Source organism: Cynocephalus volans, chromosome 7, assembly GCF_027409185.1.
Source record: "Cynocephalus volans isolate mCynVol1 chromosome 7, mCynVol1.pri, whole genome shotgun sequence".
Lineage (NCBI taxonomy): Eukaryota > Metazoa > Chordata > Mammalia > Dermoptera > Cynocephalidae > Cynocephalus > Cynocephalus volans.
In genome coordinates this window covers 40,380,434-40,394,831 of record NC_084466.1, presented here as the reverse complement: position 1 = coordinate 40,394,831, position 14,398 = coordinate 40,380,434, and the positions used below count along the sequence as shown (strand labels likewise).

The following is a 14,398-nucleotide window of genomic DNA, read 5'->3' as shown; positions in this document are numbered from 1 at the left end:
TAATTCAAATGCTTGCCATAAATCTATCCAATTTTAAGTGCTGTAATCCTTTAAAGACTGCATATGGGAGGAAAAACATATAACTAGAAATAGAATCTCTTCTGCTCAAACAACAAAAGATGGTTATAGAAGAACTATGCTTAGAAAACCAAGTTTCTACAAAGCATTTACTAACAATATTTTAAATAAAAATATTGCTCCCTTTTTAAGCAAGCTACAATAGGAACTGTACATATAACCTTTTATTGTATTAAAAAAATGGACTCAGCTAATTAATAGACAGATACAGAAAAGAATTATGTTCCAGTACTGCAAGGAAGACCTAAAAAGTACAGAAGTTCAGTGCCAGAGTAACTATAACGTTAATTTGTTTCTTAACCAAATAATTATGTCCAATCAGAACTATCTTTAAACATTTAAGCTAGTTTTCTTAGACATTCAAGATTTTGCTGTTTTATGGTAATAAATAATGTTATGATCATAAAATTTTAAGATGACAAAAAAAATCATAAAATGTACTGATTCATATCAGTCTTTAAAGGTGTAACTCCAGATATGTAAAAATAAAGAGAAGGTAACTTTAGCATGTAATAAGCACTGTTTGCAGCTTTACTTCCAGTTATCTGCACAAAAGTGAAAACACATACTGTAACTTTCAAAAAGACAGTGAAAATAACACGTAGCCACCCTTTGCTCTGACCAGGGTGGGAAATACAACACATTTTAACTTTATCACTCAGAGCTACATGATATTGGACCGATACAACGAGGGTTTGTTAGGTTTTGTTTCTCAGCAACATTAACATAGTATGACATTAACATATAAAAATATTTCTGGTGTTTTGATTTACTGTTCAGCCACTATCCATTCTCAATAGTGCAGTTTGGGGCACTAACTAGGGTTCAATATACAAATAAAAGTGGCTGACAGAGTTCTGATGTCACCAGATGCTTACGATCTCATTCATTAATACTGTGACTCCAGACAAATATTTACATGCCTGCATGCGTTAAAACCAGAAAGACGTCTTTCTGACCAACAGGGTGACAAAACATATTTTCTAAAATTTTCATTTTCCTAAACTCTAGTATACTACTGCATACATAATACCTTCCTTGTGTGTTTTATGTTTATATACTGTACATGTGACCAACAGTTTGAATAAGAAGAAACATTATTTTTTACTTCTACATACCACTACCAGTTTGGAATGAAAACATGTTACATTTATATATATATTTTTTTAATTTTTGAGAAAAAAGACCTTCAGTGAAAGCTTTTGGCTTATATTCAATGCTTCTTTTCAGATATGCAAAATGTTATTTCATTGGGTTGTTATCAACATCCATTTATTGGTCTTTTGGAAAGTATGTGAAAAAAAAATCTTCAGGAGAAAAATCCACAATTAGAGAGTTCAAAATTGTATGTAACAGAATATTACTCTATCTTTTTCGGAATCCTCTATGCCCCCTCTAAGTTCATTTCCAAGTGTTCTTGCTGGTTTCTGGAGGACATAATTCTGTAAGTCCTGGTGACCAGGTGACCACTGCTACAAGAATCTCTTCATGTGCTCAGATACAGAATTTTCAGAAGAGGAAAATGGTTCATTCCATTAAAAAAGAAAGAAGAAGAAAAAAAAAAAAGCTAGGTCTTATTCAGACCTGCCTTTAACTCTGTGTACTAGTGTCCAGCAGCAAGTTGCAGTTATTCACTGTAAGAAGTTTGATACTTATACATTTACAAACATTCTCAGGTCTCTGGTATGAACCACAGGTGAAAATCAATGGAAGAAACTATTTTTTTTTCTTTTTGTAGAATACTTAAACTTATCAAAGAACATTAATACACAAAATTGTGGAAGTTCCATTAAAAGGACTTTTTTTCGAACTTTCCAGTGACGAATTTCTGACTGCAAAGTTCTTTGCTATAACATGGATTTCTTCAACAGGAAAGATTCAGTACATGACAGTAGTTTTCAAATACAGTCTTCCATCTAGAAATGAATAATAAAAAAATAATTAATGACATGGCATTTGAGGAACAAATGTGGATATAAAACTTATGCAGCCTGAAATGAAATTTGTGGATTTTATTCTATCTTCACTTGCTTAAGTAGTAACATTTTCACATATTCTCAGAGCTAATTTTATAATTATATTGAATTTATGTGATCAAAAATAATAAAGCATTTCAAAGTCTCATCAACGTATATTTGCTATTTTGATATCAGTTTCAGAGCACTCAGAAAATAGATAAGAGTATGTGCATGTGTTTTCCTGATATGCAAAACTGGTTGATTTCTGTTGAATGACAATTACTTCTTCCAAGCTTGCAGAACCAAATTTTCTGTGAATGCACTCAGGTGCATCTCCATCATGAAAGACTGAGCTTCCATCTTACTCTTTAGCAGTATTATTAAATATACCACGGAATGTAACTATTGTGCACATTTGTTGCTATTTATATGAAAGCCATCTAGGTTATTTCATCACTATCAATGAACTATAGACTTTCCCGCCTGAAGTGAGATCAACCCAACAATTAAATGTTAAGATGTAACTATATTACTCAACTTATACCCATACAGAAAAACACAGTTACGTGAAAAAGAAAAGGAAATCAATTATTGTACACATTGAATAAACCCATTTGAATAAAGCAGAAATAAGAAATGAGAAATTAAAAACCCCAAGCAAAAACAAAACAAACTTAAGTCTGTTTCTCAAATATAATACACTTTACACTGTCCACATTGTGGTGTGGCCTAAACTTTGGATATATTTGTGTAAAATATGTCTAAATTTAATATTTTAACACTTCTAATATAGGGTAAGGCCGTCGGAAAAATTTTCCAAACTTTGAAAAATGCATATTGCCATGTAAGAGTTTGGAAAACCTCTGGTGGCTTCAAGAATTAAAATGTAAGGAAATACATAAGGGTACTTCACAATGTTTGTGGAAAAATAGAATTAAAAGATAATACAAATACTTCTATGGACTTTTTGAAGACCCCTCATAAATAACCTACAGTAGGTTCAGGAAATAGAAAAGATAGCCTAAATATTTGTAGATCTCACCTTCAACATTAAGATAATTAAGTGCTTTTACATAACCTATAGTAGATAGAGTAATTAGTAAGGAATTTAAAACCATCAATCAAAACCATCTTTTACTTCATAGAGAATTCTGTATTTCTATCACATGTTTTATCTTAGTCTAATTTGTAGGGTTAGAATACTACCTTCAGAATAAATGGATCAGAGATAGGTTTCATGTGGTTGACACAAAGTAGATATTAAATTATGCATACATATAATTTAGGTACTATATATGTATATACGTACTATTATATATATAATTTAGTATCTACTTAAATATATATATTCTTTTAACTATTGTGTTGTTATCCAAAATTCACCATTATCCCTCAGTGTGGGCTGTAATGTCCATGAGATTAGTCTCAAACTGGCTAATATTTGATAAGTTGTGTCAAATATTAATCGCCTCTCTAATATTAATCTAGTTTAACTTTAAGGATAATGATAACAATTGCTGGAAAATTTCTAAATATCCTTAGCTTTCCAGTTAGCAATCATATATTAGGGTTCTTCTTAATAACCGAAACATATAACCACAAAATCTTCTCCCCCAAAATAGCATAAACCTTTGTAACTCAAATATAATTTAAGATTTACCAATGAAGAAATATTATTAATACAACTGAACTCTAATTTTGAACAATTATTTAAAGGCATGCACAAACTGTGCTGAATAATCTGCCTAGAAATGTGGTATAAAAATGTTTTACTTCCTTTGGCCCCCAACTAGTCTCTTATTGCTACCAAATATTACTATAGCTCAGCAGTAGCCATTGTGATATTAAATAAAGATGGGAACCTCCTAAATCAATCATTTATCATATATCAATATCAAAGCCATATAATTTTGATAAAAATTTCTTTCTAAATAAAAATATGACAGTACGATATTGATATGTTGTGAAATATTTATTGTGTTTGCATGGACTATGGCCTGATTTCTTCTGTTTAAATCAATTGCACCCTTCAGTGGGACAAAACTATGCTTTTTTCACTTACATGATGTAAGTGTACTAATACATAATTATTTGTAATTTCAGCTTAGCAAGTGTTTCAATTACTTTGTAAATAAACCTAATATTATAAAAATAAACAAACTAAAAATTTCAGTATTTTGTGTTCTTACAACCACCTGGTTAAAAATTGGATTTTTAAAAAGATTATTTTGATTCTAATTAATTCTATTACATAAAGCAACACAATTTTTAAAAATCTAATAGTAGAGAATATAGAAGTAACAAAATAGGTGGAGTACTGATGCTTCTACTTAAGCTTTCTAACTCTTAGTCCCTTAATTTATTCATCTCCACGTAGTTCTCCTTTCAATTGTCTCATTTCAACCATGTATTCAATTATATTGAGAGTATCATTCCCATTCCCACTTTTAAAAAACGTACAATTTCCTAGGATTAGGAAAGGGGAAGACAGACCTTCTCAGCTTCTCCCAAATTCCAATTCTATAAACTTAGATCCCTCACAATATCTGTGAAAAATTAATAATGCTCAGAATTAACATTTTAGCACTCACTATGGATCTTTTAAATCTCTGTACATTGAAGAAAAACAATTGAGGTTAAAAAATAGTCTTCTAATATTCTGTGATGTCTATAGTATATAAGGTAGAAAGAATCTAGGAGCAAAGAATGGACATATTCAGACAATCCATTAAGTACGAATAGCTGTTTTAAAAGATCCACATTTGCATGACTAGCCAAATTCTTCACTACGGTCTACAAGGAAGCACATAAACTTGTACTGGATTTCCTCTCCATTCTTATCTTTTACTACTCTCCCCTTGCTCAGTGAGTCTGGCCCTCCTTTCCACGCTACAGCACACAAAGCTGCACTGTGTTGGGATATTCAGGCCTGTTCTTCCTAGAGCCTAGAAGATAAATACTCCCTCCCTCCCCAGTTACTTTTCTATTCTCTCCTATTGAACTTCTCTAAATAAAGCTCCCCTGCTTATTCTCCAACACAAGCAGCCTAAGAATTAACTCCAGAGCACTTATCTCATTTGAAGCTCATAAGGTAAGCCTCCTACATGGTGAGACCCATGAAAGCATCTCTCTCTTCCTGCCAGTATTAGAATGAGAACGCTTTAGTGTGATGCTTGCCTTAAAAATCTTAAAGTGGCCTCAGATGCTAAACTTTTGAAGAAAGAAACCGATTACCATGCCTATATAATAAAATTAATTAACAAGTTAGAAATTTTAAAGTCTATGGAATACTAAATTTTTAAATAAAACTCTATTGATTTTTAAAATATACCAGTAATAATTATTTTGTAAGCATCTTTACTATGGGTCATATATAAAAACACACTTATAAAAATTACCCACATTATATTTATGTGGTCAGTATCTGATCTACTATAATTCTATTTTTTTTTTTTTTTTTTTTTGACCGGTAAGGGGATCGCAACCCTTGGCACGGTGTTGTCCGCACCATGCTCAGCCAGTGAGCACACTGGCCATCCCTATATAGGATCCGAACCCATGGATTCGGTGCTACCAGTGCCGCACTCTTCCGAGTGGGCCACGGATCCGGCCCTATAATTCCAGTTTTTAATAAATATGTCTCCTTTTAAATTTTTGACTAATGTTTCTAACAGATGGACAAATGCATCAAGCATTAAAGATGTCAGCTATAAAATAGATTCTACCTGCTACAGGAAGGTATTTATTTCCATGATTAAATAATTATCAGACAGTACAGAACCTCTGCTTTAGAATCAACTGGAAGCAGAAATATACCAAACATAGACCCTGGAAGAGTGACTGTCTCTCTCCATGGATTTACAGAGCCTAACTTTAAAAACAATTCTATCTTATAATTTTGTCATCTTTATTGAAACATATTTGTGGATAATTAAAAGTCTGCAGGAATAAAGTTTTTTAACTAATTTTAATTGTTCCAGAGAAATTACATTGTCTCTGCAACCCACAGTAAATAGCCGCATATGGACATACCCAGAGAGTTAACGAAAGGCCTCTCAAGTATAGGGCTGTTGTTCTATCTCAGGCTTCTGACCACAAACCACCTGAGTGAAAGTTGAGTGACAAGAATGCTAGGAAGGATGTATGGATCCATAATTCAAACTGTGCCACATTTTTATGCTATATAATAACAGTTCCAATACTCTCTCCTTCCCTGACTCTTCAAACAGCAAGAGAAGCCATGGGACCATAGAGAAGGTCCTACAAAAACAAGCTGCAGAACAGAGATCATTGGAGTTCCTGGAGCGTTCCCATGGCTGAGGCCTCAGTATTCGGAGGTGTACTGTTTGCATCTGGAAACTCAGAGGGCTTATTCACACATTTTGTTTTAGGAGTTGCCCTTTGCACATCATACTGACACCCTAACTAGATAATCTCACACCTACCCATCATTTTCTACACTGTCTTTATCTACTTCTGCACATGTTGGCCAGAGAAAAGTATTTTTTTCCTTTTTGTTCTTGATGCTGAGCCAGGTTGACCAAACATGTATTCCTTGATATCCCAAATGGATGAGAGCTTTATTTTAAGATCAAGTAAACTGGCAATAATGGCAATAATGATTATAACCATTAATGATTATAAAAGTATAGCTAATGTTTTCTGAGCAACGATTATATTCAAAGTGCTTTATAGATTTTAAGTCTAAACTTCTTAACAAAATAGGTATTCTCGGTGCCTTTTACAAATAAGGCTATGAAGGCTCTAAGAGTTTAAGTATCTTGCTTGTTTTCACAGAGCTAGCAGATGGAAGTGCAATGATTTGATATTTGTGTGAATCCAAATTTCATATTCATTCCACTTTTCCTCTAATGAGCAACTAAACTGTCACTGGAGGAAATATAATGTCTCTGACTCACAAGAGTCATAGGATTGACTCCTAAACACCTCAGTTCCATTAATCCCGCAGCCTCCTGGATCTGCTCCTTGCCTTCCTCTCGGGGTCAGGTCAGGGGCTTCCCTTCAGCCTGCAGAGTCTCAACTGGACCACATGAAATCAGCACAAGAATTCTTACAGTCTGGTTTCAGAGAAAACACCTTCCTTTGACACAATGATTATTTGCTTTTGTATGGGAGGCTGATATGACAGGAAAATCATCAAGCTAAACTTTGTGCATGGGAGTACTTAATTAAAAAGTCTGTTCTAATTAAAAGCATTTGGGAGTAGGGGTTGAGCGAAACTATTTAAATTACAAATTCCTAGTCGTTTCAAAGTTCATTGTGATTTGATGCTTACAGCTATAATTTGGTGTATAAGAAAGTATCTAGATCACTGAATAGTTTACTGCAGGTGTGAATTTTGGTATACTGTTTATGATCATGCAGATTTAGACCTACAAATAATGAATTGAAAAAAAATTAATTCTTTGTAAAAATAGATATCAGATTTTAATATTAAAGTTGAAACCGTCAAATCAGAACCACTAGGTATACAGATTTTCTCTTATTTATTTGTTGTGGCTGAGGAGGGAGAAATTAGGAATCTGTCACAAAATTTCTAGTTTTGTTTTATTTTGTGTTCACATATTAAGTTTAATGTTTTTGCAGGTATTATATGTAGTTATTGGTAATGTCTAATACATATAAACAGATACAGAATATAGATTTTGTCCCATACATAAAAACTAGAGTACTGAATAGCTTGATCATTTGAAGTTTGTTCTATACTAGTCATATTATATACAAGATTTCACATTAGAAGATGACATATAAATTGGGACAATTTCAAATTGCTTAGTTGTGTGACACCAAAAATCCAATTTGTTTACTGAGTGAAAATCATGTAAAATCATAAACAAGGGAGTATGCTAGTGAAACATACCACACAATATGCAAAAAGACATAAATTTCAGTTTTAAATAAAACTCCCTCACAAACATCCACAAGGATCTCTTGCATATGTTTTGCACAAAGGGCTTAATAAATTGCATTTCCTGTTAGGAAGCAGCTTTATTAAAAATGGCATCTATTGTTCAAAATTTATATCCAGACACCTATAATCCAGTGAGGTTTGCTTCTTTCAAAAAACAGTTGCCTCAGTATTCCAGAGCTAAGGAAAATATTAACACAGTAGAGGATAAAATATAAGATCTTATATCCAGAACGTTTAATATTTATTTTAAGGATATGAGGTTATTATAAAATATGGTAGCTCTGAGCCTCTTTCAACATAATGTCTTAATCATGTGAAGGAAAGGAAACCAAAACAAGTGGTGAAAACAAATGTTAATGATTCATGTGATATTTGATAAGACAACGAAAGGAAGTCAAAATAAAAGCAAACAAACAGGAACAGATGGGAAGGATCTCTGTCAAGTCATAACCCTTCTGCTAAAACCCCCAAAGGAAGAAGCTAATTAAAGAAAATATTGTTTCTTGCTTTTTTTATAATTTTATATTTAGAGTAAGAACATTCTGCTACTGCTAAAGCAAAGAAGCAGAGACACAAAGTCTACATTTAACATGAGAAATATTTTAAGAGAGACTGATGTTCCGCACAGACCCATTTATAAGAAGATACCAAGTAAACATTATTTCTTCTTACGAAATGCAGATAGTAAAAGTACAAGTGATTTCTAGAAATTTGAATATTACTATATTCAAGGTTGTGTTAAAATATAATTAAAAAGTAAAAACCAAAAAAGTTGTAACAGATTTTGCATTTTTTTAATTCAAGGTTATAGCTGGGATACTGGAAGCCACAGATTTGGGTCAAGGTGAGAAAAGACTAGACCCCAAATCTCTTTTACATGCTTTCGTCATAAGCACCTGGAGCTGTTCTAGAGAATGAGCATAGATCATGTGGGGAAAATATAACAACTAGGGTATCATGCCTGTACAACAAATATTCTAGTATAAGCAGTATGTAATGGATTACCTAATAGACCACTATGGCCCAGCTCATTTGAAATCAGAGTAGATAATATCATGTTTTATCACAAAACCAATATGAGGTAAAGTTCTCAATTTGGCTAAGAATAAAGAAAAAAAATATATAATAAAAAAACTGTTTTTATATATTTTTTAGTTTTCTTCATAAAAGAAAGTGCATGAGAGAACACAGACTAGTTTTTTAAAAGTTCTGAGAGCAAAAGACCATCTAAAGCTATAAAACACAGGTTGATGATGTAACCACCTCTTTAGTGACAGTGAAAGTGAAACCCCGTCATTTCTATGAAAGTTTCTACCAGACTCCAGGTAAGCACAAGTTATGAGGAAAGACCCAAACTTTGACAACTGGACAATCTGAAGTAGGAGGTGAAACTATACTTTGGGAAATTGTGGAGCTACAAGAGGTCCCCACTGGGCAAGCTGATCTGATCACAACATTCTTTCTAAACGGGAAACTAAACAGAAAGACCTGCAAAGAAAGGTAACAAGAATGTGAAGAGAAGACATTTGAAGATCTACGGATGGCTATGGCTAATCTTCACCAGGTTGGAGTCCTTTAGTCAACTCCAGCCCTAGGCAAAGTACTTTGCCTTAATGGCGTGTTCAGCTTACAGTATCTAATTTCCCCCTAGAAATGACATTCTTAATGTCAGTATCTTAAAGTAGAAGCCATTTGCCTGAGTTTTAGGTTCAACTGTAATGTTGATCCTCTATGTGGCAAAAAGGAATTTATTCCCAAAGGGAAGATGATCTTGCTTTAGTGGGTATTTAAAGAATTTTACTCTGTACTCAAGAATCTTCCCCAATTGGGGTGGAAATCTGGACCTTGTGGTTCTATGAACTCACACCTATTCAAGAACTGAATGTTCTTAAAACCATATCACCATGATCACAACAAAACTGATAGAAAATAATCAGCATTATCAACTATCTACTGTTTGTCTATGCAACAGGGAACAGGTAATTCTATGTTTAATGTTAAGAAAGCCCTTCTGATAAAATGTTTTACTCATGAATGATTGGCCTCAACTCATGTATACAGAGTTTGGGTCCCCTATACTTTATTTCTAGAACCTGAGTGTTGTTATAACCATTTTTCATAGGATTCAAAGTGCTCTCTCTCCCAAGTTGTCCTTATTACACCAACAACTTTGTGTATTTCTAGCACCCTGAACATTGCCTGGTATCCTGAAAGTGCTCAATAAAAATATCTGGAGGGAACTATAAAACTAATATCACAAAATGAGGAGAAGACGGACCTTATGTGCCTCTGGATGTTATAGTCTAAGAAGAACACAACCTCACTAGGGTAGTATACTGGCTTAGAATATATGACCGAAGCCAAATCATGATTTGCAAATCAGATGCAAAATAAGAAGATTCTATTAAGAAGGACTGTATTCTTCAAAAATGTCAATTTTATAAATTATTTTTAAAAGGCTAAGGAAGTGCTCAAGATTAAAGAGACTAAAGAGAAATGACAACTAAATATAACATGTGATCCTAATTTGGATTCAGCAATAAAAGGAAACAAATGCCATAAAGGACATTATTGGGTCAAATGACAAAATTAGAATTTGGATGTCAGATTAGATAAAAGTATTGTGTCAATGAAATATTTACTGAGCTGATAAATATACTGTGTTTATGTACAAGAAAACATCCTTATTATTAGTCAATACTCCCTGAAATCAGTATGGGAAATAGTATACATCTTACTCTCAAATGCTTCAGAAAATATTATGTAGACAGAGAAAATAATAAAGCACACGGGGGCAAAACATTAACAATAGATGAATCTTAGTAAAGGGTATATGACAGTTGTTATATTGTTTTTGGACTCCTCTGTAAGTTTGATTATTTTTTTCAAATACAAGTTAAAAAAATAAGTTTGCCTCTGAAATAAAATTTCAATATATCAGCAATATCAGATATTTCTTACTAACTTGTTGGAGATTTGCATTCTTCCCTTTCCACGTACACTCTATTACTGATTATATAAACAGAGTTCTCATGGTAAATATGTTTTCTACTTAGCAATGAAGCTTTTTAGAAGTCCTAGTCAAGTATTAGCAAGTAAATGGTTAGTGGTTTTCTTAATAGGATTCTCCAGAAAAAACACATTCAGATTCATGAAACTTACTGGACTGAGGGTGTAGACATAAGGTAGATTCTGGTCTGTTGGCCCATCATGTTTTAATGGTAAATTTAAATTGTAAAATTTATGAAGTCTGCTTAACTGTATTACCTGTTACTTAGTTGGAACTGTATACACTTATGTGCATTTGTTGGTATGAGAAAATTATTGTTCTATTTAAGTGTGTTTGAAACAAATATTAGATTATCTTTTAAAAGTTTATCAAATACAAAACAAAAGCAGAGCACAGACCTGCGAACATTTTGTTTTGCTTCTGTAAATAAAGAAAAAATGATACTGCTGGTAGATCTGCTTTGGTAAAGTATTTTTGTGTGTGTGCTCTAATTAAACATTCATTAGTAAGAAGTGAGAAACCATCAGAGTGGTTAATGTACCAGCAAGTGAGAATGGGGTACTTTGCACTTAGGTTACCTTGTCCTGATTGGAAGGTGAGACCTCCCAATTTCAGCAAAGTGAAACATAGTGGAATCTGTATTACTTTCTCTATTCTTACAATCCTTTCTGGGAGAAAGAAGGCTAAGAAAAAGGGAGGAAAGTAATAATCATTTGAGGGCATATATGAAACTGAGGGACAAATGGACAAATTGTCTACTATTCTTAATTAAAACAGAGTATAGAATAAAAATGATTTTCTGTTTGATAAAATAAGATGCTGCTGAGAAGGGAAAAAGGGATGTTTCAATTCAAGCCTTTGTATCCTTTCAGAACTGCAAGAAACAGGCAAAATCTTGTGTTTTCAAAATAAATTTATGTGTTTTCTCTGGGGGAAAAAACACAAAGGTGGCAATTAGAAGGGCAGCTCTTGTCAGAGCCTAGTTATTTTCTTTTAAGTCTGGAGGAAAAAATTATCTTGCTTTTAAAAGTTAACATTTTCTACTTTTTTTTTCTATATTCTGTAGCATGACTAATTTGGCAATTTTAATAAAGGCTGTATTTATTTAAGGAGGTAATTATGAGTGAATAAAGTTCTAAATCTCCAGAGCCTTATTTATTGTATTTACACAATGCTAAACTGAAATGCTGTTCTTGTGCTAAACTTGATGAATGATAAGCAAACTTCAATTAAAGATCTCTCAAATTTTTCAATAAGTATGAGAATTTTTTTAACTACAGAACAAGACACTTTCCTGGGGAACAGGTTTTCTTTACATCTTATCTAATGAAGTCATCAAATTTTGTTTAGATGATACATGGATGAGAACAATAACAGGCTATACCAGAACTATTAAATAAAGTGGCTGTCTTTGCACTAAACTTTGAAATTAACACATAAGAGATCTGCTTAGAGATGTGCAAAGTTATATTAAAGAGACAGACTAGCAAACAGGAAAGAAAGCATTTTAACAGAAATATCATATCTAAAGAAAAAATATGAGAATCAGCAGGGTATTTGTCCAGAAATGCAGACTTGAGAGAGTAGTATTAATCAGGCAAATTTTACCAGCCAAAAATAAAATTATCCTCAGAAACTAATGTGAACGTCTGGTATATCTGGTATACCTTTAGCTATATTCCTGAGTTCATTAAATATTTGAAAGATATAATACTCCTTGTTTCGATTTTATTCTCAACAGGTAACTTGACAATTTTCTTTTCTACGTAGCCCTCTGTGGTAGAAATCCTCTAAGATGACCAGCAATGCCCCCTGCCTCCTATATTCACGTCCTTGTGTGAGTCCCTTCCTACTAAGTATGGGCTGTACTTAGTGATTTGCTTCTAATGAAGAGAATATGGCAAAAGTGATGGGATGTCACTTCTACAATCAGGTTTTATAAAGACTGTATCTTCCATGTTGCTGGCACACTTTCTCTCTAGATCTTTTCACTTGCTTGATCTGATGAAGCAGGCTACTATGTAGTGAGCTGCCCTCTGGAGAGTCCCACGTGGCAAGGAACTGGTAATGGCCTCCAGCCGATTGCCAGCAAATAACCGAGGCCCTCAGTCCAGTACCCTTGAGGGCATGAGGCATGCCAGCAGCCACATGAGTGATCTTGGAAGTAGCACCTGCCTCAGTGGAGTCTAGCAATGACTGCAGCCCCTGCAGATACCTAACGTATTGCAGCTAGTGGAAACCCTGAAGCAGAGAACCCAGCTCAGCTATTTCCAGATTCCTCTCATATAGAAACTAAGTGGTAATAAATGTTGTTTTAAGCCATGAGGATTTGAGATAATTTGTTGTGCCACTAATATTTCTTCCTTTATAAGAAAGATGCTCTAGTCAATGTCACAGGCAAACATTTCAGTTCTTGTGCGTTAGTGTGTTAGTTAACCTCAGTTTGCTTTCTTCTGGAATGCAGAAAAGATTGATAACCCAAGCACAGTTCATGTGAACTCACTAAGCCAAATGCCACCTTGTGACTTCTCCTAGAAGCCTGACTCCCTTTCAGAGAAACAGCGAGGCCAACCTGCATGTCTCCCAGAAGAACATTTCCAGTCTCATTACTCAAACAAACAAAAACTAAAAACATTTTGTTTTTCTGGAAATGGGATATATTATTCTAAATCACAAAATATTTTTACACTTTCAAAGGATTTGTTTTGACACACACACACACACACACACACACGCACAGCTTTTAGTAAGTGAAAATTACTTGCATTACCTCCGGGTGCTTTGATTTTACTGGGAATGGAAACAGGTTTTCCTTCAAGATTGATGATATTATTTCATGACATGTGGTGGCCTTCTCAGAAATAAAAATGATAATTGTCAACAGTCTAATCCTGAGAATAAACTTGTCTCACAATAATAATGATTGTCTCAGGTCACTTGATGCATTGCCCAAAAGTAACCATCCCAGGAAATTATATAGCTCCCTACTGCTGAAGTTGTTATAATTTAATAAGCCACCAAAAAGGAAAAGATAAAAAATATATTCTAGACCTGTATATTAAAAGCACCTGAAAAGATCCTTCATTGAACAAGAAACAAGACATAATATTTAATGTCCTTCAGAACTTTTGTTTCAGTGGTGATGATTGGTTGAGATCAATTTTGATTAAATCTGGTATCTTGAAATTTTTAAAACTGTTGTTTATCATGCTGCATGTTTTCTAAAGAAACAGACTTAATCCTTCGCAAGTTGATCATGAAAATAACAAACTGACCACAAACAATAACAAATGTAAGACACTAAATGCTTTCTAAAATGAAAAGCAATTAAAAAAAAAAAGTGTTATCACACAAAAAAGTGCTGCTAATAGATAATTTTGCATTTCACAAATTATCTCTGTCTCTAGAAACAAGAATTTC

The 14,398-nt window shown here is 33.4% G+C and overlaps 1 protein-coding gene across 1 annotated transcript in view; it reads right to left on the bottom strand.

The window, feature by feature from the left end:
* Positions 1–1,918: 1,918 nt before the first annotated feature.
* DACH1 (dachshund family transcription factor 1) overlaps positions 1,919–14,398 on the bottom strand; it is a 392,928-nt gene continuing 380,448 nt past the window's right edge. The window contains exon 12 of the mRNA XM_063102567.1: positions 1,919–1,994. Within this exon, the coding sequence (XP_062958637.1) occupies positions 1,957–1,994 (38 nt within the window). The 3' untranslated portion in view covers positions 1,919–1,956. The remainder of the gene's footprint in view (positions 1,995–14,398) is intronic.